This window comes from Suncus etruscus, chromosome 7, assembly GCF_024139225.1.
Source record: "Suncus etruscus isolate mSunEtr1 chromosome 7, mSunEtr1.pri.cur, whole genome shotgun sequence".
Classification (NCBI taxonomy): domain Eukaryota; kingdom Metazoa; phylum Chordata; class Mammalia; order Eulipotyphla; family Soricidae; genus Suncus; species Suncus etruscus.
Window position 1 is genome coordinate 47,238,182 of NC_064854.1, and position 22,436 is coordinate 47,260,617.

The window sequence follows — 22,436 nt, forward strand, 5'->3', positions numbered from 1 at the left end:
ACTCTGTACAAGATCAGCGGCCTCACAAAATCAGAATAGCCGCTCTGCTTCACTCTGTGGCCATGCATTTCTTCTAGTCAATGTGCAAAGATTACAGTGGGAAAACAAAGGAGAATCCCTTCATGCTTAGTGAATGAAGAAGATCTGAAGATCCAACCAGTATCAGTCACCTATATAGCCTCTCTGATAAGGACTTTAGAGAGAAATATTCAGCTTGATATAAGTAACTTATTCTCTTTCCCTCTCTTTTTGTCTTTCCTAGAATTAATAAATAAATGAAGAATAACAGATTACAAGGTTTTAGTCTCTCAACTTTTTAATGCTTTACCCTTTCTGTATTGAAGTGTTTGAAAATGCTTTATGTAGTGAAAATTATTCATTGTGACCTCAAGCCTGTTCTGCTGCCCCTTCTCACTACTTCTATTTAACAGAATTCTGGAAGTATTTGCCATAGCAATTAGGCAAGAGAAATATATAAGGGCATCCAGATAGGAAAGGAAGAAGTCAAGCTCTCACTGTTTGCAGATGACATGCTACTTTATTTAGAAAACCCTAAAGACTTAGCAAAAGCTTCTAAAACAATAGATCCATATAGCAAAGTGGCAGGCTACAAAAGCAACACGCAAAAAGCAATGGCTTTTTTTATACACAAATAATGATAGAGAAGAAATGGATATTAAAAAACAATCCCATTTGTTGGATTATTGGCCCACCCTAATCAATATTCCTACCCAACCCTAGGATGTGATCTGGTGATGGAATTATTGAATTATTCCCTACTTCATATTCCTCTCCCACCCTAGGGTATGGCCTGGTTCTTGTCAGGGGTCTGAGGAAGGCAGGTACTCATTTCTTTGGGATTCCTTCACTAAGCTGTTTTCCTTCTTAGAAGTTGAAGGCTTGTGTGGTGGGATTCCTTGCTTGGTGTTGGATTTCCCAAACTCATTCTTGTATCTTTTCATTGTGTGGATTATTTTTTTTGTCAATAGTTGCTTCCAAACTCATGTCTCATCAGATCCTCATTTTGTACCCTGGGGTTCCGATTACACCTATTTACATTATTGACACAGAAACTGAAATACCTTGGCTTTAACTTAACTAAAGTGGTGAAGGACCTATACAAAGAAAACTGTAAAGTACTGCTTCAAGAAATAAAAGAGGACAAAGAAAATGAAGTTCCTGTTCATGGATTGGGAGGATTAACATAATTAAATGGCAATACCCCCCAAAGCATTGTACAAATTTAATAGAATTCCTCTAAGGATACCCATGACATTCTTCAAAGAAGTAGATCAAACACTCTTGAAATTAATTTGGAACAATACATGACCAAGAATAGCTAAAGCAACCCTTAGGAGAAAGAAGATGGAAGGCAACACTTTCCCCCATTTTATATTGTATTACAAAGAAATAGTCATTAATAACAACATGATATTGGAATAAAGACAGACCCTCAAATTAGTGGAATAGACTTGAGTAATCAGAGAATGTTCTCCAGACATACAATCAATTAATCTTTGATAAAGTGGCAAGAAACACAAAATGGAGCAAGGAAAGCCTCTTCAACAAGTAGTGTTGGAACAACTGGTCAGTGAAATGCAAAATAGCAAACTCAGACCTCATCTAACACCATGCACAAAGGTCAAATACAAAAACCCTTGATATCAAACCTGAAACCATAAGGTATATAGAAGGAAATGTAAGTAAAACTCTCCATGACATTGATACTAAATGCATCTTCAAGGCAGAAAGACCACTGTCCAAAGAAGTGGAAGCAGAGATAAACAAGTGTTACTACATAAAACTGAGAAGCTCCAGCACCTCAAAGAAAAATAGTGACTAGCACACAATAGCCACTTCAATGGTCACCCAAAGAATCGAAGAAACTATTCACCCAATACTCATCAGATAAGGGGCTAATATCTAGAATATACAAGGTACTGACAGAACTTAACAAGAAGAAAACATTTAATATCATCCCAAAAAGGGGAGAAGAGGTGAACAGACATTTAATCAGAGAATACAGATTGCCAAAAGTTACATAAAAATATGCTTCACATCATTAATAATCATGGAGATGCAAGTTTAAACAACAACGAGGCATCATCTCATGCCACAGAAACTGGCAGACATCACAAAAAACAAGATCAAACAGATTTGGTGGGGATGTGGGGTGAAAGGAACTCTCATTCACAGCTGGTTGGAATGTCATCTAGTCCAGCCTTTCTGGAAAACAATATGGGTATCCTTCAAAAAACTGGAATTTGAGCTAACATATGATAAACAGAACCACTTCCAGGGATATGCCCTAGTAACACAAAACAAAAATGTCCTCTGCACAGTTATGTTCTTTGCAGTATTATTTACAGTAGCCAGAATCTATAAACAACCTAGATGCTGACAATAGATGATTGGTTAAAGAAACTGTGGTACAACTACACAATGGAATACAACACAGATGTCATGATATTTTCCTATACGTAGATGGACATGGAAATTATTATGCTGAGTGAAATGAGTTAAGGGAGAGAAACAGATACAAAATAGTGTTTCTCATCTTTGGGGTTTAAAAAAAAATAAGAGGGGGCCGGTGAGGTGGTGCCAGAGGTAAAGTGTCTTGCAAGTGCTAGCCAAGGAAGGACCGTGATTTGATCCCCCAGTGTCCCATATGGTTCCCCCCAAGCCAGGGGCAATTTCTGAGCGCTTAGCCAGGAGTAACCCCTGAGCATCAAACGGGTGTGGCCAAAAAAAAAGAAAAATAAGAGACAGTATGGTAATAATACCCAGAGACATTAGAGATGAGGTCCAGAAGGATCAGCCCATAATATGAAGCTTACCACAGAGAGTGGTGGGTGTAGTTTAATAACTAACTATCATGATAATGATAGTGAGTGAGAGCAATAGAATGCCTATTTGTAACCTTGGTGCTTAAATAAATATATTTATTAGAAAAATAAATAAAAAACTATATGTAAAAAATTAAAAACAGGATATGTTTTAAAATCCAGAAAAAAAGGCTCATGGGGAAATTCATGTGGTGACAACTCAAGGTGTAGATAAACTGGTGTGCAGGAAACAGTGAACTTACTTGCTACGTATAAAAAAAGGGAAAGGGTAAAATTTTCAACAAAATATTAGCAAATCAAAACCAATGGCACATAAAAAAACCTAGAATTTGTTGGGTTTCATAATGAACATTCTAAATAGTTTATAAAAAATTCCTAGAAAAAAGGAAATATAGCAGAGTGGCTGTCTACAAAGTCAATAGACAAAAATCAGTTGCATTCCTATACAAATAATGCACCAGAATATTATTATAATTGGAAAAATCAATATTATTAATATGACCACCTTATCTAAACTACTATGTAGATTAAATGCAATCCATATCCAAAATTTAGGTAACATTTTTAAAGACTTAGAGCAGCCAATTATAAAATTTGTGGAAATCATAAAAGATCCTACCCAGCCAAAACCATATACAAAATAAGAAACTGGGAGGCATGTTATTACCTAACTTGAAGCTATGCATAGCAAACAGCATGGTTCTGGAATAAAGACAGACTTTCAGACCAATGGGTCAGAATAGAATATCCAATGACATACACCCAAATATATGATTAACTAATTTTTGACAAAGGAGCCAAGCATATACATTGGAAATAGAGACAGCCTCTTTAACACATCATGTTGCGACAAATGAATAAGCACGTGAAAAAAATTATAGCTGGATCAATATCTCACACCTTATACAAAAATCAACTCAAAGTGGATTAAAAAATATTAAGTTAGACTTATCTAATGTACATTGGAAAAAAAATCACAGGCAAAATACTCCAAGACCTAGACCTCAGAGGATTCTTCAACAAGATGATGCCAATGGTAAAAGCTTCAGAATCAAAACTAAACAATTAAGATTTCGTCAAAAAACCTGTTTCTGTCTGGCAGAAGAAACACAGGCTAAAACTTAAAGACAGCTTATGAAATGGGAGAAAATACTGGCACTCAACACAACAAAAAAGGATAATAAATACAAAGTACTCTAAAAGATTAACTCCCTCAAATCTATAAACCCCAGCAAGAAATGGAGAGAGAAAACAAACAAGCAGCTCTCTGAGGAAGGCCAACACATGCCAACAGAAGCATGAAAAAATGCTTATCACTTATCATTAGGGAAATACAAATCAAGATGAAAATGAAATATCACCTGACATCAGTGAGAATGGCACATATCAGAAATGGTCAACCACTGTTGATAGGAATGCTGTCTGGTTCAACTCTATAGAAAACAGTATAGAGGGTTCTCAGTAAACTCATAATTGAGCTGCTATATAACCAGAAATTTCACTTTTGTTTATCTATCCCCAGGTCAGAAAAAATTTTTTCTAAAGAATGTATAACACAGAGGGGACCACTTATACTAGCAAACTGGGGGGTGGGGGCAAAGGAACGGGATATGGGATTCATGCTGGGAATAGGGATGGTGGGAGGACAACATTGGTGGTGGGAATGCCCCTGACTCAATGTCACTATGTACTTGATATATTACTGTGAAAAATTTGTAATCCACTTTGGTCAAAATAAAAATGATTAAAAATAGAATGTATGCACACCACTATTCATTACAGTACTCCATACAATAGTTCAGAGTTGGAATTAACCTTCATATTTTCATATCTTCAATATCTTCTTATCTTCAATCATGAAGATATGGCACATATATACAAAGGAATACAACATAGTTCAAATAAATGATACAAATTTCAATTTTCTTCAACATGGATGGATCCAGAAGATATAGTATTAAGTGAAGTAAACCAGAGGATAAATGCAGTACAATATCACTTACATATGATATTTAGAATAACTGCATGAAAGAATTCAGTGGTTTAAATAAGGGTTAACTAGCACACTTTGGCCCCAGAGTATAATGAGGAAAATTAAAGAAATTGAGAAGGTGAAATGTAGAATAAAGATGTGAAATAACAGGGGACAGAGATCAAGGGGACTCAGGTGCAATGATGGTGTTAAGGAAGCACAGGAAATATCTAAGCTATGGAGTCAACAATAATAAAATCATAAGACTAAACTTTAACAACAAAACTACAAAGTGCCTCTTTTGATGGCAGGCTAGGGCAGGCTGTTGCTGGCATGGTGTGGACTCTGGGAATACTGATGGAGGGAAGTTGACACTGGTGGTGGGATTGGTTGGCGCTGAAATATTGTGTATCTAAAATTCAACTATGAATAAATTTTTAAATCATGGTGACATTTTTAAGTTCTTTTTTAAAATAATATCTTTATTTAAGCACTAATTTACAAGCATGTTTGTAGTTGGGCTTCAGTCATAAAAAGAACAGCCTTTTTCACCAGTGTAACATTCCTACCACCAATGTCCCAAATCTCCCTGCTCCCCACCCCACCCCCCCACCTGTACTCGAGACAGGCTTTCTATTTCCCTCATTCATTCATATTGTTAGGATAGTTCTCAATGTATTTATTTCTCTAACATCACTCATCTTTCTTTGTGGTGAGCTTCATGTCGTGAGCTGGACCTTCCAGTCCTCCTCTCTTTTGTCTCTGAGAATTACTGCAAAAAGGTCTTTCATTTTTCTTAAAATCCATAGATGAGTGAGACTATTCTGCATCTATTTCTCTCCTTCTGACTTATTTCACTCAGCATAATAGATTCAATGTCCATCCATGTATAGGAAACTTTCATGACTTCATCTGTCCTGACGGCTGCATAATATTCCATTGTGTATATGCACCACAGTTTCTTTAGCCATTCATCTGATGAAGGGCATCTTGTTTTTTTTCCCAGAGTGTGGCTATTTTAAATAGTGCTGCAATAAATGTGAGAATGGAATTTTTGATTTGAGTTTCTAGGGTAGATCCCTAGGAGTGGTATAGCTGGATCATATGGGAGCTCAATTTCCATTTTTTGGAGGAATCTCCATATTGCTTTCCACAGAGGCTGGATTAGACAGCATTTTCATCAGCTAGGAATGAGAGTTTCTTTCTCCTCACATCCTGCCAGCACATATTTTTTCTCGTTCTTTGTGATGTGTGCCATTCTCTGTAGCATGAGAAGATACTTCATTGCTGTTTTGATGTGCATCTCCCTGATGATCAGTGATGTGGAACATTTTTTCATATGTCTTTTTGCTATCTGTATTTATTCATTGAAGAAGTGTCTGTTCATTTCTTCTCCCCATTTCTTGATGGGGTTAGACTTTTTTTCTTGTTAAGTTCTGTCAGTACCTTGTATATCATAGATATTAGCCCATTATTTAGTTTCTCCCATTCTGGGTGGCCTTTGTATCCTTGTCACTATTTCCTTTGAGGTGCAGAAGCTTCTCAGCTTAATATAGTTCCATCTGTTTATCTCTGCTTCCATTTGTTTGGACAATGGTTTTTCCTCCTTGAAGATACCTTTAGTTTTAATGTCATGGAGTGTCTTACCTAAGTGTTTTTCTCTTTATATACCTTATGGTTTAGTGTATGATATTAAGGTCTTTAGTACATTTGGATTTGACCTTTGTGCATAGTATTAGATGGAGGTCTGAGTTCGCTGTTTTGCATGTGGCTGACCAGTTGTCTCAACACCACTTGTTGAAGAGGCTTTCCTTGTTTTTGTTAATGACTACTGCTTTGTAATACAATTTAAATTTGGGGAAAGTGATGCCTCCTGTGTTCCTTTTTCTAAGGGTTGCTCTAGCTATTTTTGACTATTGTTCCAAATGAATTTCAGGAGTGTTTGATCCACTTCTTTGAAGAATGTCATGGGTTTTTTTTAGAGGGATTGCATTAAATCTATACAATGCATTGGGGAGTATTGCCATTTTAATAATGTTAATCCTCGCAATCCAATCATGGTGCTTTAAATTAAGAAAAAGGACATAAGTGACTTCAAATATTTCTATTTTTCCTGCTATAATATGACAATAGGAGCTTAAGACCAAAGCTAAAGTTAAATTATTGAAGTTATTGCAAAATCATGACTGTAAAGATGGTCACATGTCTTTATTTTCTATTCCATGAAGTCCATTTATATATCAAAAACACTAGGTCTTTGACAATATTTTATTGTTCAAGGCCCAGATCTCCACCTGAATTTACATCATTCTACCTGACTTTATAGATCTGCTTCAAGTTGCTACAACATAAACCAATTACAAAATAAGTAAGTGTCCCATTATCACAAATTGGGCAGAAATGTTACATACTAGAAAGCATTGTCTGAAAAGTTATTTTAGACATCTATATTCATTTTTTAAAAATTATAGAGATATAATTTCAGAAGGACAATACTTTTGTAGGCATTAGATACGGATTATAGCAGTGACCTTTGTCTTTTTCCTGGAGTAGAAGGAAAATTACAGAGAAATTTCAAACTCTAGTGACAGCTCTGAAGTCTTTCCTGAGGAAAACACACATGTTTGAGAACACATAGTTTAGCAGAGTTACAGAGATATGGGTGAGATTTCAGTTAAGCGCTAATTATCAGAACTTTGAAAGTTTCAATATTGCCTGATTGAATCTTTTTATTCTCGAATTATTAGAAACTAATTTCAGACATGTTTTATTTAATAAAAATGATTTTAACTAAACTCTGAGAAGGCATCATTTAATGCTCTCGAAAGATATCAACTATAGTGTCATCTAGTGGCAGTAATGATCAATTGCAATGACATAATTAGGGGATTATCATTGATTATTTTTTCTTGAGTTCATGTTTTCCATTGAGAAAATGTGACCTATTTACTGGGATAAACATAGGCTAATTTTATTAGTGTAATATTAATTAAATTAGGAAAATTTATAAATGCCAATAGCAAGTATCTACCTTTATTAAAATTTATAGGCAGCTATATGGCAGTCCTACTTTAGGAACTGGGAAGAATACAGTCATTAGACACATTCTTTCAATCCTGTATATTTCTGATCATATGATCAATATGATACAGATAATATGATAATTCTGGATAGTCCATTGTATTAAACATGCCTTCTATTTTTTCTTGAAATTAAATTTACTTTATTTAAAGAGCATAGTTGATATGGCTAATCATAATATATTGGTTTTCATATAAGGTATCATAATATATTTTTATCCTTTTTTCTTAAAAAAATAACAGAAAAAAGGCAGAGGATAAAAAGAGTGCAGCAACAAGCAAATTTGTAAAAATTATTGTATCTTGCAATGAGATCATTAAGTCATTTTCAGAAAGAATAGTAAGCTCTGGTTGCTCATAGATCATTCTGTTGCCATGTTTCTGAACGTTAGGTGGCTTCAGAGAAGCATTGGCATTTAAATTGTTGTGATCCTATGGGGATGACAATGTTAAAAAAAATCATTGACAGTGTTAAACAAAAATGGTTGGGCGATGCAGAAATTTCAAACACTATTGTTGATACTGAAGCTGTTGTGGGACGTTTTTTTGGCTGTCAGGGCTTTCAGAAGTATGAGAAGGTAGTGGTTGTAGCAGGGGTGCTTGCACTCACTTCAAAAAGCCCTGGCATATTTGAACTTTTGGTCAGATTGGTGTTTCTCTAGAGAACCATAGAGGAGTGGGGAAGTAGGGCCATTGATGAATTATGGGTGATGGGTGCAGCAGGTGGTGGCTCCAGCAGGGTAGGGTCTTGGTCCATTTCCTCCTTCTGAGTTTTCTAGCTTTCAGCTGTAGTCAGTGTATACATAATTTTTCATGGTTTTTCATGGTTTGGTTTATATCTCTTTTTGAAAACAGAGTGAGTCTATGGAGCAAGTCAGGTACAGACATAGTTACTGTATTTGTTGTCTTCTGTTTTGGGATGTTTTATTGCTCGGGACCTCGGAGACCTGTAGGGTTCATTAATTACTAGAGTAGAAAATAAGTTTCCCAAGAATGTGTGCAAAAAAAAAATAATTCAGAATCCACACCATAACCAGCTTCATTAGAAAATTTCACACCTTCTGCATCCTTGAGAACCCCGTTGCTCCGTTCTGCTAACCCTGGGTTCAGGTACAAAAGCTCCATTTTTCCTGATAAGTCTGAGTCCAGGCTCTAGTCAGTACCTATTCCCTAAAGCTTGCTGAAATTAGCCAAACTAGTCAAATTTAACTGCCCTCATTCATTTTTTCCTACAAGGTTTTGTTCAGCACTGAAAACATGTCTCTTAACAGAAGAACAAAAATATTTAACGGGCCGGAGAGATAGCAGGATGTAGGGCGTTTGCCTTGCATGCAGAAGGATGGTGGTTCGAATGCTGGCATCCCATATGATCCCCCGAGCTTGCCAGGAGCGATTCTGAGCGTAGAGCCAGGAGTAATCCCTGAGCGCTGCCGGGTGTGACCCAAAAACAAAAACAAACAAAAGACAACTCAACAATAATGGATGACATTGATCACCTGGCTAGCAGTGACAATGAAGTGGTATGGGGCATTTAGGATAGAGTAGAAAAAATGGTGGCAGTAAGTAAATAGCTAGTAGGGAGGTAAGAGGATGTTTTTTATGAGGTAAAACGTCTGCTTATTTGTAGTGGGAAGAAAAAGTTCTTTAAAGAAAAAGGACAATTTTAGGAGTAATGTTCTTAATTAGAAAGGAAAATGGGGAATAAGTAGTATGAGGGACAGCTTTTAAAACACATACAGATAATTTATAATAATAGGAAGACACAGGCTGGAGAGGTGGTGCAAGCAGTAAGATGTCTGCTTTGCCTGCGTTAGCTTACGAAGGTCTGTGGTTCTATCCTCCGGCATCCCATATGGTCCCCCAAGCCAGGAGCAATTTCTGAGAGCATAGCCATGAGTAACCCCTGAGCGTCACCGGGTGTGGCCCAAAGACCAAAAAAAAAAAAAAAAAAAAAAAAGAAAGACTGATTGAAAATGGATAGACATGGAGGTGATCATTTGTGGAAGATTTTTTTCTCATTGCTGTCACTTTTGACTCATTCACCTTTATTATTTTCTTCTCCTCATTATTCACACCTATATTTAAAAATTATCTCTAACCTATCGTTAGAGTTGAAATGCCTGATTATAGCCATACTTGTTTTCTTATAAATGACTTCTCTTATTTGTTCTTGTGATATTTTAGTTAATTTCCCCTGTTTTGGACAAACAATATAACTGACTAGTTAGACTTGTTTTCCCTAAAAATCTTTGACATTTCTTTCAGAGATATAAAGCTAAACATTTGATCATGTTATATTCTACATAATGGACAGAAAGTCTTTCACGAGTTGGACTTGTATCTATTAAATTCCAAGCCCCTTTTCCTGATACTTCATGTTTCATCAAACAGACATTAGGGTATTAATTTCTTTTTTAAACCAACTTAACATTTTTCTACTATTTTGAATTAAAGTTTGTCCTATTTAATTTTAAAAAATGTTTATTGAATTACCCTAAGATACAGAGTTAAAAAGTTGGTTGATTTTTAGTTATATAATGTTCCAGCACCCATTCCTTCATAATTGTTCATTTTATGTCACCAATTTCCTCAGTTTTCCTTCTCTCTCTCTTTACCCCCATGCCAACCTGCTTCTTTGGTAAGCTATAAGTTTTGCTTGAAAGGCTTGCTCAGGAGAATTCACTAGTCTTCCCTACTTCCTCCTTCCCTTCCCTTCCACACTTTTAGCTAAATATTTTTAATCATTTAATATCCAGAGGTCCTGTTAATATGCAAGTTTTCTGGGAATATTTCTCAGACCCTTATATCTTAAATAGATAAGTTTTATTCCTTTTTTTAGGCAGGGTATCTTTGTGTTTGGGTAGTAGCTGGATCAGACCCAGCCATGCTCATGGCTTCTTTCTGGAAGTGCTGGGTTTTAGAGTTTCTCTACCATGTTCATTTCCTTTCACTTATTTATATTACTTTATTTAGAATTCAAAATATACTATAAATATGATATGTATAAATTATAATATAAATTCATATTATTTATTTAGTATATAAGTTCCTATGTTTATGTAATACATCATTAATATTTAATAACATATAGGTATGATTAATATTTAACCATCACCAATTACTAATTAATATCAATCACCATGACTAATTAATATTAATAATCATTAATATTAATCCATAATTAATTAATTCATAATATTCTTGAGACATGGAACCTTGAGTGTAAGAATTATGTTTATTTAATTTTTTGTTTGTTTTTGGGTCATATCCTATGGTGCCCGGTTACTTCTGGCTTTGTGTTCAGAAATTGCTCCTGGCAGGCTTGGGTCTGTCTTGGGTTGGCCACATGCAAGGCAAATGCCCTATCTCTGTGCTATCACTCCAGCCCCATTTATTTACTTTTTAATTTTATATTTTTAATGTTTAGATTTCTCGTGCCTACTACAGTAATTGGTGTAAAGTAGGTGTTTAAGAATGATGAATGGAAGAATTCCTTCTCTGGAAAACATGTTATTATTTATTTTATTCTTGGGGGAATCTGGCCCAACAACAACTTGTGGGATTGGAGGTGGAAAACCTAGTCCCAATGGTTGTTCAGAGGCTCACAGAAAATAAGGGCATATTTAGATGTCTAGAAGATCCAAATTAAAGAAGAATGGGCAAATACCACAATAGGTAGGACTCTTACCTTACATGACCCAATCCAGTATCCATTTCCAGCACCCTATATAACCAGTTCCTTGAGCCAAGGACTAAACTCAGAGCACAAATCCCAGATTAAGGCATAGCCAGGAACAAGCACTGAACACAATCAGATGTGGACCAAAATTGAAACCAAAACCAAGAACAAACAAAACTGAAGAAGAAAGCAGATTAGCCTGATGTCTCAGATATTTCATGGCAGAGGAATTGCAGGAAGACAATGTAAGAGGTCAAAGCATTTTATCATGTCATTAGTGGGCCTGTAGAACCTTTGGATTCTAACAAAGAAAGCTCTAATTAAAAAAATTATGTTAGCACACCTGGTTCTTTACTTCACACCTGAGAGTTCTCAGAAGTTTCTTCTTGGGACTGGTGCAAGCGGTAAGGCTGCTGCCTTGCATACACAAGCCTAGGACAGACTGTGGTTCCATCCCCCGGCATCCCTCATGCTCCCCCAAACCAGGGGCGATTTCTGAGTGCATAGCCAGGAGTAATTCCTGAACATCACTGGGTGTAGTCCAAAAGTTATTGGAAAAAAAAGTTATTGAAAAATAATGGACTACTTGAACCACTCAGGAATCAAAGAACTTGAAGAATGTCCTATTTGAGCAGAAACTTCTTCAAAGAAGGAATACAAATGCTCAAAAGACACATAAAAATGCTCCACATAATTAATTATCAGACAGATGCAAATCAAAGGACAGTGATAAATTGTCTCACACCACAGAGGCCAGCACACATTAAAAGAAAAATAACAACCAGTGCTGGCACAAATCTGGGGGAAAGATATCTTTCAGTCACTGTTAGTGGGAACATTGATTGATCCAGTCTTTTTGAAAACAATATGAACATTCTTTAAAATACTAGAAATTGAGATTCCATATAAACCAGCAATCTTACTCCTAGGAATATATCATAGGGTCCCCCAAAAACAATGCTGAAAAGCCATATCTGTGCTCTTATGCTTACTGTAGCATTATTCACAATAGCCAGAATCAGGAACAACCCAAGTGCCCAAGCATAGATGAGTGGATAAACTATGGTACATTCATACATTGGAATACTATGCAACTTCATTGTAAAAAATGAAGTCATGAAATATGCTAATACATGATAGATATGTAAAGTATTATAATGAGTGTAATTATTCAGAAGGAGAGAAATAGAAAAAATGATTGAATTCATTTTGGGGATATTAAAAAACCAATCAAACATATTATGATAAGAATATACAAAGACAATTGAGATTAAGGCCAAGAGAACTGATCCATGGTAGAAAGCTTTCTACAGAGGATGGTGAGTGTAGTTAGGACAGAAGAGGGATCACAATAACAATGATCATTCAAAATAATCACACTGAGTACTATAAAGGAGGTAACATGATATGCATAATATCCATTTAGTAACAGTATTGCAAACCACAGTACCTAATGGAAAAAAGAAAGAGAGTGAGAATTCTGCTATAGAGGCAGGCTAGGTAGGGGGTTTGGGAGGGAAATTGAGAATATTTTTGGTGGAAAATGTGAGCTGATGGGATGGGCGTATGACATTGTATGACTAAAATTCTACCATGAACAACTTCATAGCAGTGTATCTCATGATAATTTAATCAAAAAGTTAAAAAAAAAACAAACATAAAACAAAAATACAAAATAGAGGTAGAAGGAACTTTTATCAAAATAGTAATTTGAATTTGAATTTCGACTTTGGAAATTTCGGACTGAACTTTTAGTTTAAATAACTTTGAACTTTAAACATCCAAAAGCCCTCTGCAAAAAAGCTGTGGCCAAAAACTGGCTTGCTAAGTGCTACCCGGAGGGAAAAGCGGCGAAAAGCTATCAGCCCAGAAGCAGAAACGCCTCAGCTCAGCTTTGCTCCATGGCAAGCCTGAAATCACACACCATCCAGATAACAAAGGTGATAGGTATCTACACCAACAGTCATGTATGTTAAACTGACTAATAAAAGTGGCAGGGAAAACAGCAGAGAGCTAGAAGCTTGGTCAACTCAGGATTTCAAGTGACTGCTCAACCCCCTGGACCTCTTTGTACCTTCTCTCGTGACTAAGTATATTTCTATATTGTGCGGTGCCTTTGCTGCTGACCCATCCATTCCAGGGTCAGTATGATCATGAACATGGTGAATTCTGCAAACTGCAGGCAGAAGGCAGCAGCCCCTTGGAACTCCAGGGCAGGAAACCAGCAAGCCCCACATTCTTATATTCAATCTAGTATTTTAATTTCTATCAATAGTAATCATGCACAGAAGTCAAAGCTATTTAAATGGGAAAATAAGTCACATTGACTCTATTGGAAGATGATGTAATAATATACATAGAAGACCCTGCAGAGTCTACTAAAAGCTTCTTGAAACAATAAATACTGAAAATAGCCAGATATAAAGTCAACACACAAAAATCTGTTACACTCTAATAAGCAAATAATGAACTATAAGAGAAAAAGATCAGAATGTACTTTATCAAATTTCTGACCAAAAAACACTGAAACTTAGAAATCAACTTAACAAAAATGTAAAATATCTGTATTATGAAAACTATTAAGAAAGAGAAAATATTCCATATGTTTTTATTGGAAGTATCAATGTAGTTTAAAACCATCATCCTACCTAAATTACTATATAGACTCAACGCAATCCAAATACTGATGACATTCTTTAAATACTTAAAACATTCAATAATAAGATTTGTATGGATCTATAAAATACCTGAATATCCAAAAATATAGTGAAAAATAAGAAATTGGGAGGTATCTCATTTCCTAACTTGAAATTATGCTATGAATCTATAGTGATTAGAACAGCCTAATACTGGAATAAGCCATCTGTCCAATGAGATAGAATTGAATACTCTAATATATATTCCCATATCTATGCTCAACTAATTTCTGACAAAGAAGTTAGGTACATGAGGTAGAGTAATGACAGCCTCTTTAACAAATGGTGCTGTGAGTCACATGTAAAAAAACTGAAGCTGGATACATACCCTACAGCCTTCACACAAAAGTCAATTCAGAGTGGATCAAAGACCTTGAGATTAGAATGCAATTTATATAATACACTGAAGAAAATATAGGCAGAATGCTCCAAGATTTTTGCCTCAGTTATTTTTAGTAATATTGTTTCATTGGCAAAGATAACAAATAGAACTTCATAATACTAAAAAGTTTTTTGCACAGCTGAAGAAACATGAGCTAAAATTAAAAAACACTCAACTAAAAGAAAAAAGGTAGCCACTTGCAAAAAATTCAACTTAGACCCCCAGCTAACATCATGTACGAAGGTAAAATCCAAATGGATTAAAGACCTCGATATCAGACCCAAAACCATAAGATATATAGAACAACACATAGGTAAAACACTCCAGGACATTGAGACTAAAGGCATCTTCAAGGAAGAAACTGCACTCTCCAAGCAAGTGAAAGCAGAAATTAACAGATGGGAATATATTAAGCTGAGAAGCTTCTGCACCTCAAAGGAAATAGTGCCCAAGATACAAGAGCCACCCACTGAGTGGGAGAAACTATTCACCCAATACCCATCAGATAAGGGGCTAATCTCCAAAATATACAAGGCACTGACAGAACTTTACAAGAAAAAAACATCTAATCCCATCAAAAAATGGGGAGAAAAATGAACAGACACTTTGACAAAGAAGAAATACAAATGGCCAAAAGACACATGAAGAAATGCTCCACATCACTAATCATCAGGGAGATGCAAATCAAAACAACGATGAGATACCAACTCACACCACAGAGAATGGCACACATCACAAAGAATGAGAATAAACAGTGTTGGCGGGGATGTGGAGAGAAAGGAACTCTTATCCACTGCTGGTGAGAATGCCGTCTAGTTCAACCTTTATGGAAAGCGATATGGAGATTCCTCCAAAAACTGGAAATCGAGCTCCCATATACGATCCAGCTATACCACTCCTAGGAATATACCCTAGGAACACAAAAATACAATACAAAAACCCCTTCCTTACACCTATATTCATTGCAGCACTATTTACCGTAGCAAGACTCTGGAAACAATCAAGATGCCCTTCAACAGACGAATGGCTAAAGAAACTGTGGTACATATACACAATGGAATATTATGCAGCTGTCAGGAGAGATGAAGTCATGAAATTTTCCTATACATGGATGTACATGAAATCTATTATGCTGAGTGAAATAAGTCAGAGAGAGAGAGAGAGAGAGAAAAAACGCAGAATTGTCTCACTCATCTATGGGTTTTAAGAAAAATGAAAGACATTCTTGCAATAACAATTTTCAGACACAAAAGAGAAAAGAGCTGGAAGTTCCAGCTCACCTCAGGAAGCTCACCACAAAGAGTGATGAGTTTAGTTAGAGAAATAACTACATTTTGAACTGTCCTAATAATGAGAATGTATGAGGGAAATGGAGAGCCTGTTTAGAGTATACAGGTAGGGGTCGGGTGGGAAGGAGGGAGACTTGGGACATTGGTGATGGGAATGTTGCACTGGTGATGGGTGGTGTTCTTTACATGACTGAAACCCAAACACAATCATGTATGTAATCAAGGTGTTTAAATTAAAAAAAAGAATACTTTCACCCATCTATGGGCTTTAAAAAAAAAAGAAAGAAGTATTTGCACTCAACACATCAGATAAAGGATAATTATCCAAGACATATAAATCTTTTACAGAGATCAACCAGAAAAAATACACAGACCCTATAAAATGGAGAGAAAGAAAGAATATTTCTCTGACAAAGGTATAATGGATGGCCAATAAATGCATGAAAAAATGCTCATTATCACTTATTATCAAGAAGATTCAAATCAAAAAGGCAGTGAGACAGCAATCAGATGCCAATAATGGTGCACTTCCAAAAAATCTGGGACTGTTTAATTTGGTGGGGATGCAGTGAAAAAGGAAATCTCATCTACTTTGGTGAGAATATTGCTTGGTTCAACCTCAGTATGAAGAATTCTTATTATTAAAGTAAAAAGTGGAGTTATCATACAACCCAGCAATTCTACTTCTTGGTTTCTACTTCAAGGATACACACAAAAACCTTCATTAGAAAGACATGCACACCAATATTTATTGCATCACACAGCACAACAGATATATATGGAATAAATCTAGGTGCATAACATTAGATGTGTGTACAGTAAACCTATAGTATACATGTTAAAATTATGCATTTTGCTGCAACTTGGATGAAACTGGAGGGTATCATGCTAAGTGAACCGAGTCAGACAAAGAACAAATAAATACCAGATGATCTAACTAATCTAAGGTATATAGAATACTAGAAAAGGGGAGTATAAGGTTTTAAAGTGGGAGATGCCTAGACTATCCTTGTTCCTTGAATAAAGAAATGGGGACAGTAAAGGAAAGAAATCAATAGAGGCAGTAAAAGAGGGATGGTAGTTAACAGAAATAGAGTTCAGGGCCTTGTGTTCATTAGTGACATACAACTATCAAGAGTAAAAAATGTGCCTGTCAGGAAAACAAACTGGAGTTTGATCCTTGAAACACATTATGGTCCCCTGAGCCCACCAGGATGCAGATTTAGGAATAAACCGTGTATACTGATGATGTGGCCAAATAAAATAGAAGAAGAAAAACATACAAACAAAAATCCCCAAATAGCTATGTAAATCATGGTATCTTAAAATGTAATAAAAACAAAAATATCCCATATGGTTAATTAATCCTGTTTTTTGTACATTATTTTGAAATTTTTTCAGTTAAAATTTTAAGTAAAAATATACTTACAATTGTATCAAAGGTTGAAACTTATCTCTAATATTAACTCTTAATGGGCAGCCATATATTTTCCAGTCATATTTTACTCTCTATAACAGAAAAAATACTTTAGCTTTTTGCAATATTTTTGCTATAATTGCTATATGTATTTCGGAAGAAATTATGGTTTTCTTTATTTTTCTTCTTTTGAATTTTTTATTGAAACCATTCTGATTTACGAAGTTCTTCACAGTTGGGTTTTAGACATAAAATGTTTCAGGACCAATATTCATCCATCATTGTTTCCAGAGTGCATTCCATTGCCACCAACCTTGTCCCCAGCTGTGAGCATAACAGGCCCATTTTTATTTTTGATTATTAAAGTTTGATTCTCATTAATTTATTGTTGTTGAATCTAGCTTGGATATTTAGTAATGTCCTTCTTAACACCACTAATGGACCCAACACTTCTTGGTAACTGACCCCCATTCTTTGGAATTATTACTTTATCTTACGTTATTTGGAGTTGGGGGGAGTGCACACCAAGCTGTGCTCAAGGCTTTCTTCTGGCAGTGTGCTCAGGGTTCATGCCTGGCAGGGCACAGGGGACTACATGAGGTGCTAGAGATCAAATCTGGGTTGGCCATGTGCAAAACAAATGCCTTACCAGTTGGATGATCTCTCCAATACAAAAATTATAGTTTTCTTACCAGGTTTTTAGATGGGTGATGTCTCAGATATGACCTGTACAAAAATATTTTCATTAATTATTGCTCTTCTTTTAATTCTTTTTTAAATATATATATATATTGCTTTCACAGTTTGTATTCTTTTTTAAAATACCTTTATTTAAATATCTTGATTACAAATATGATTGTAGTTGGGTTTCAGTAATGTAAAGAATAACCCCCCTTTACCAGTGTGTAACATTCTCACCATCAATGTCTCAAATCTCCCTCATCCATACCCCACCCCCGCGTGTACTCTAGATAGGCCTTCTACATCTCTCATTCATTCATATTGTTATAGTTGTCAGTATAGTTATTTCTCTAACTACACTCACTACTCTTTGTGTGGTGAGCCTCATGTCATGAGCTGGACCTTCCAGCCCTCCTCTCTTTGCCTCTGAGAATTATTGCAAAAATGCCTCTTATTTTTCTTAAAACCCATAGCCAAGGGAAACTATTCTGCATCTATCTCTCTTCTTATTTCACTTATATTACTTATTTCACTCATCATAATAAATTGCATGTCCATCCATGTATAGGAAAGTATCATGACTTCATCTCTCCTGATGGCTGCATAATATTCCATTGTGTATATGTACAAAAGTTTCTTTTCTTTTTTAAAATTTAAAAAAAATTTTTTATTTAAACAACTTTATTACATACATGATTGTGTTTGGGTTTCAGTCATGTAAAGAACACCACCCATCACCAGTGCAACATTCCCATCACCAATGTCCCAAATCTCCCTCCTCCCTACCCAACCCCTGACTGTACTCTAGACAGGCTTTCTATTTCCCTCATACATTCTCATTATTAGGATAGTTCAAAACATAGTTATTTCTCTAACTAAACTGATCCCTGTTTGTGGTGAGCTTCATGAGATGAACTGTAACTTCCAGCTCTTTTCTCTTTTGTGTCTGAAAGTTATTATTGCAAGAATGTCTTTCATTTTTCTTAAAACCCATAGATGAGTGAGACCATTCTGCATCTTTCTCTTTCTGACTTATTTCACTCAGCATAATAGATTCCATGTACATCCATGTATAGGAAAATTTCATGACTTCATCTCTCCTGACAGCTGCATAATATTCTATTGTGTATATGTACCACAGTTTCTTTAGCCATTCATCTGTTGAGGGGCATCTTGGCTGTTTCTAGAGTCTTGCTATGGTAAATAGTGCTGCGATGAATATAGGTGGAAGTAAGGGATATTTGTATTGTATTTTTGTGTTCCTAGGGTATATTCCTAGGAGTGGTATAGCTGGATTGTATGGGAGCTCGATTTCCAGTTTTTGGAGGAATCTCCATATTGCTTTCCATAAAGGTTGAACTAGACGGCATTCCCACCAGCAGTGGATAAGATTTTCTTTCTCTCCACATCCCCGCCAACACTGCTTGTTCTCATTCTTTGTGATGTGTGTCAATCTCTGGGGTGTGAGGTGGTACCTCATAGTTGTTTTGATTTGCGTCTCCCTGATAATTAGTGATATGGAGCACTTTTTCATGTGTCTTTTGGCCATTTGTATTTCTTCTTTGTCAAAGTGTCTGTTCATTTCTTCTTCTGATTTTTGATGGGATTAGATGTTTTTTTCTTGTAAATTTCTGTCAGTGCCTTGTATATTTTGGAGATTAGCCCCTTGTCTGATGGGTATTGGGTGAATCGTTCCTCCCATTCAGTGGGGGACTCTTGTATCCTGGGCGCTATTTCTTTTGAGGTGCAGAAGCTTCTCAGTTCTCTGCTTTCACTTGCTAGGAGAGTGCAGTTTCCTCTTTGAAGATGCCTTTAGTCTCAATCCTGGAGTGTTTTACCTACGTGTTGTTCTATATATCTTATGGTTTCGGGTCTGATATCAAGATCTTTAATCCATTTGGATTTAACCTTCATACATGATGTTAGCTGGGGGTCTAAGTTCAATTTTTTGCAAGTGGCTAGCCAGTTGTGCCAACATCACTTGTTGAAGAGGCTTTCTTTGCTCCAATTAGGATTTCTTGCTCCTTTATCAAAAATTAGGTGATTGTATGTCTGGGGAACACTCTCTGAGTATTCAAACCTATTCCACTGATCTGAGGGCCTGTCTTTATTCCAATACCATGCTGTTTTGATAACTATTGCTTTGTAGTACAGTTTAAAGTTGGGGAAAGTAATTCTTCCCATATTCTTTTTCCCAATGATTGCTTTAGCTATTCTAGGGTGTTAATTGTTCCAAACGAATTTCAAAAGTGCCTGATCCACTTCTTTGAAGAATGTCATGGGTATCTTTAGAGGGATCGCATTAAATCTGTACAATGCTTTGGGGAGTATTGCCATTTTAATGATGTTAATCCTGCCAATCCATGAGCAGGGTATGTGCTTCCATTTCCACGTGTCCTCTCTTATTTCTTGGAGCAGAGTTTTATAGTTTTCTTTGTATAGGTCCTTCCATTTTTAGTCAAGTTGATTCCAAGATATTTGAGTTTGTGTGGCACTATTGTGAATGGGGTTGTTTTCTTAATGTCCATTTCTTCCTTATTACTATTGGTGTATAAAAAGGCCATTGATTTTTGTGTGTTAATTTTGTAGCCTGCCACCTTGCTATATGAGTCTATTATTTTTAGAAGCTTTTTGGTAGAGTCTTTAGGGTTTTCTAGGTAGAGTATCATGTCATCTGCAAACAGCGAGAGCTTGACTTCTTCCTTTCCTATCTCAATTCCCTTGATATCTTTTTCTTGCCTAATCGCTATAGCAAGTACCTCCAGTGCTATGTTGAATAGGAGTGGTGAGAGAGGACAGCCTTGTCTTGTGCCAGAATTTAGAGGAAAGGCTTTCAGTTTTTCCTCCATTGAGTACAATATTTGCCTCTGTCTTGTGGTAGATGGCCTTAACTATATATTGAGAAAGGTTCCTTCCATTCCCATCTTGCTGAGAGTTTTTTTTTAATCAAGAATGGGTGTTGGACCTTATCAAATGCTTTCTCTGAGTCTATTGATATGATCATGTGATTTCTATTTTTTCTTGTTGTTGATGTTGTATATTATGTTGATAGATTTATGGATGTTAAACTAGCTTTGCATTCCTGGGATGAAACCTACTTGATCGTAGTGGATGATTTTCTTAATGAGGCATTGAATCCTATTTGCTAGGATTTTGTTGAGGATCTTTGCATCTGTATTCATCAGCGATATTGGTCTGTAATTTTCTTTTTTGGTAGCATCTCTGTCTGTACCACAGTTTCTTTAGTCATTCATCTTTTGAAGGACATCTTGGTTGTTTACAGAGCCTGGCTATTGTAAGTAGTGCTGCAATGAATATAGGTATGAGGAAGAGATTTTTGTAGTGTATTTTTGTGTTTGTAGGGTATATCATTAGGAGAAGTATAGCTGGATCATATGGGAGCTCAATTTTCAGCTTTTAGAGGAATTTCCATATCACTTTTCATAAAGGTTGGATTAGACAACATTCCCACCAGCAGTGAATAAGAGTTCCTTTCTCTCCACATCCCCGCCAGCACTGCTTATTGCACATTCTTGTGATGTGTGCCAATCTCTGTGGTGTGAGATAGTACCTCATAGTTGTTTTGATTTGCATCTCCCTTATGATTAGTGATGTGGAGCATTTTTCCATGTGCCTTTTGGCCATTTGTATTTTTTTTTATCAAAGTGCCTGTTCATTTCTTCTCCTCATTTTTGATGGGATTAGATATTTTTCTTGTAAAGTTCTGTCAGTGCCTTGTATATATTGGATATTAGCCCCTTATCTGATGGGTATTGGGTGAATAGTTTCTCCCACTCAGTGGGTTGCTCTTGTATCCTGGGCACTATTTCCTATGATGTGCAAAAGCATCTCAGCTTAACATAGTCCCAGCTGTTTATCTCTGCTTCCACTTGTTTGGAGAGTGCTATTTCCTTCTTAAAGATACTTTTAGTCTCAATGTCATGGAGTGTTTTACCTATGTGCTGTTATATATAACTTATGGTTTCAGGTCTGATATCAAGGCCTTTAATTCATTTGAATTTTACCTTTGTACATGGTGTTAGCTGGGGGTCTGAGTTTGTTTTTTTTGCAAGTGGCTAACCAGTTGTGCCAACACCAGTTGTTGAAGAGGCTTTTCTTGCTCCATTTAGGATTTCTTGCTCCTTTATAAAAAAAATTAGCTGATTGTATGTCTGGGGAACATTCTCTAAGTACTCAACCCTATTCCACTGATCTGAGGGCCTGTCTTTATTCCAATACCATGCTGTTTTGATAACTATTGCTTTATACAATTTAAAGTTGTGGAAAATAATGCTTCTTATATTCCTTTTTCCAATGATTGACTTAGCTATTCTAGGGTGTTTATTGTTCCAAATAAATTTCAGAAGTATTTAATATACTTCTTTGAAGAATGT

At 35.9% G+C, this 22,436-nt stretch overlaps 1 protein-coding gene across 1 annotated transcript in view; it reads right to left on the bottom strand.

Annotated features, from left to right (window-relative positions):
• CATSPERE (catsper channel auxiliary subunit epsilon) overlaps positions 1-22,436 on the bottom strand; it is a 144,510-nt gene that overhangs the window by 27,550 nt on the left and 94,524 nt on the right. The window contains exons 11-12 of the mRNA XM_049777559.1: positions 18,054-18,087; positions 17,374-17,453 (exon numbers count right to left, since the gene is read on the bottom strand). Of these exons, the coding sequence (XP_049633516.1) occupies positions 17,374-17,453; positions 18,054-18,087 (114 nt within the window). The remainder of the gene's footprint in view (positions 1-17,373; positions 17,454-18,053; positions 18,088-22,436) is intronic.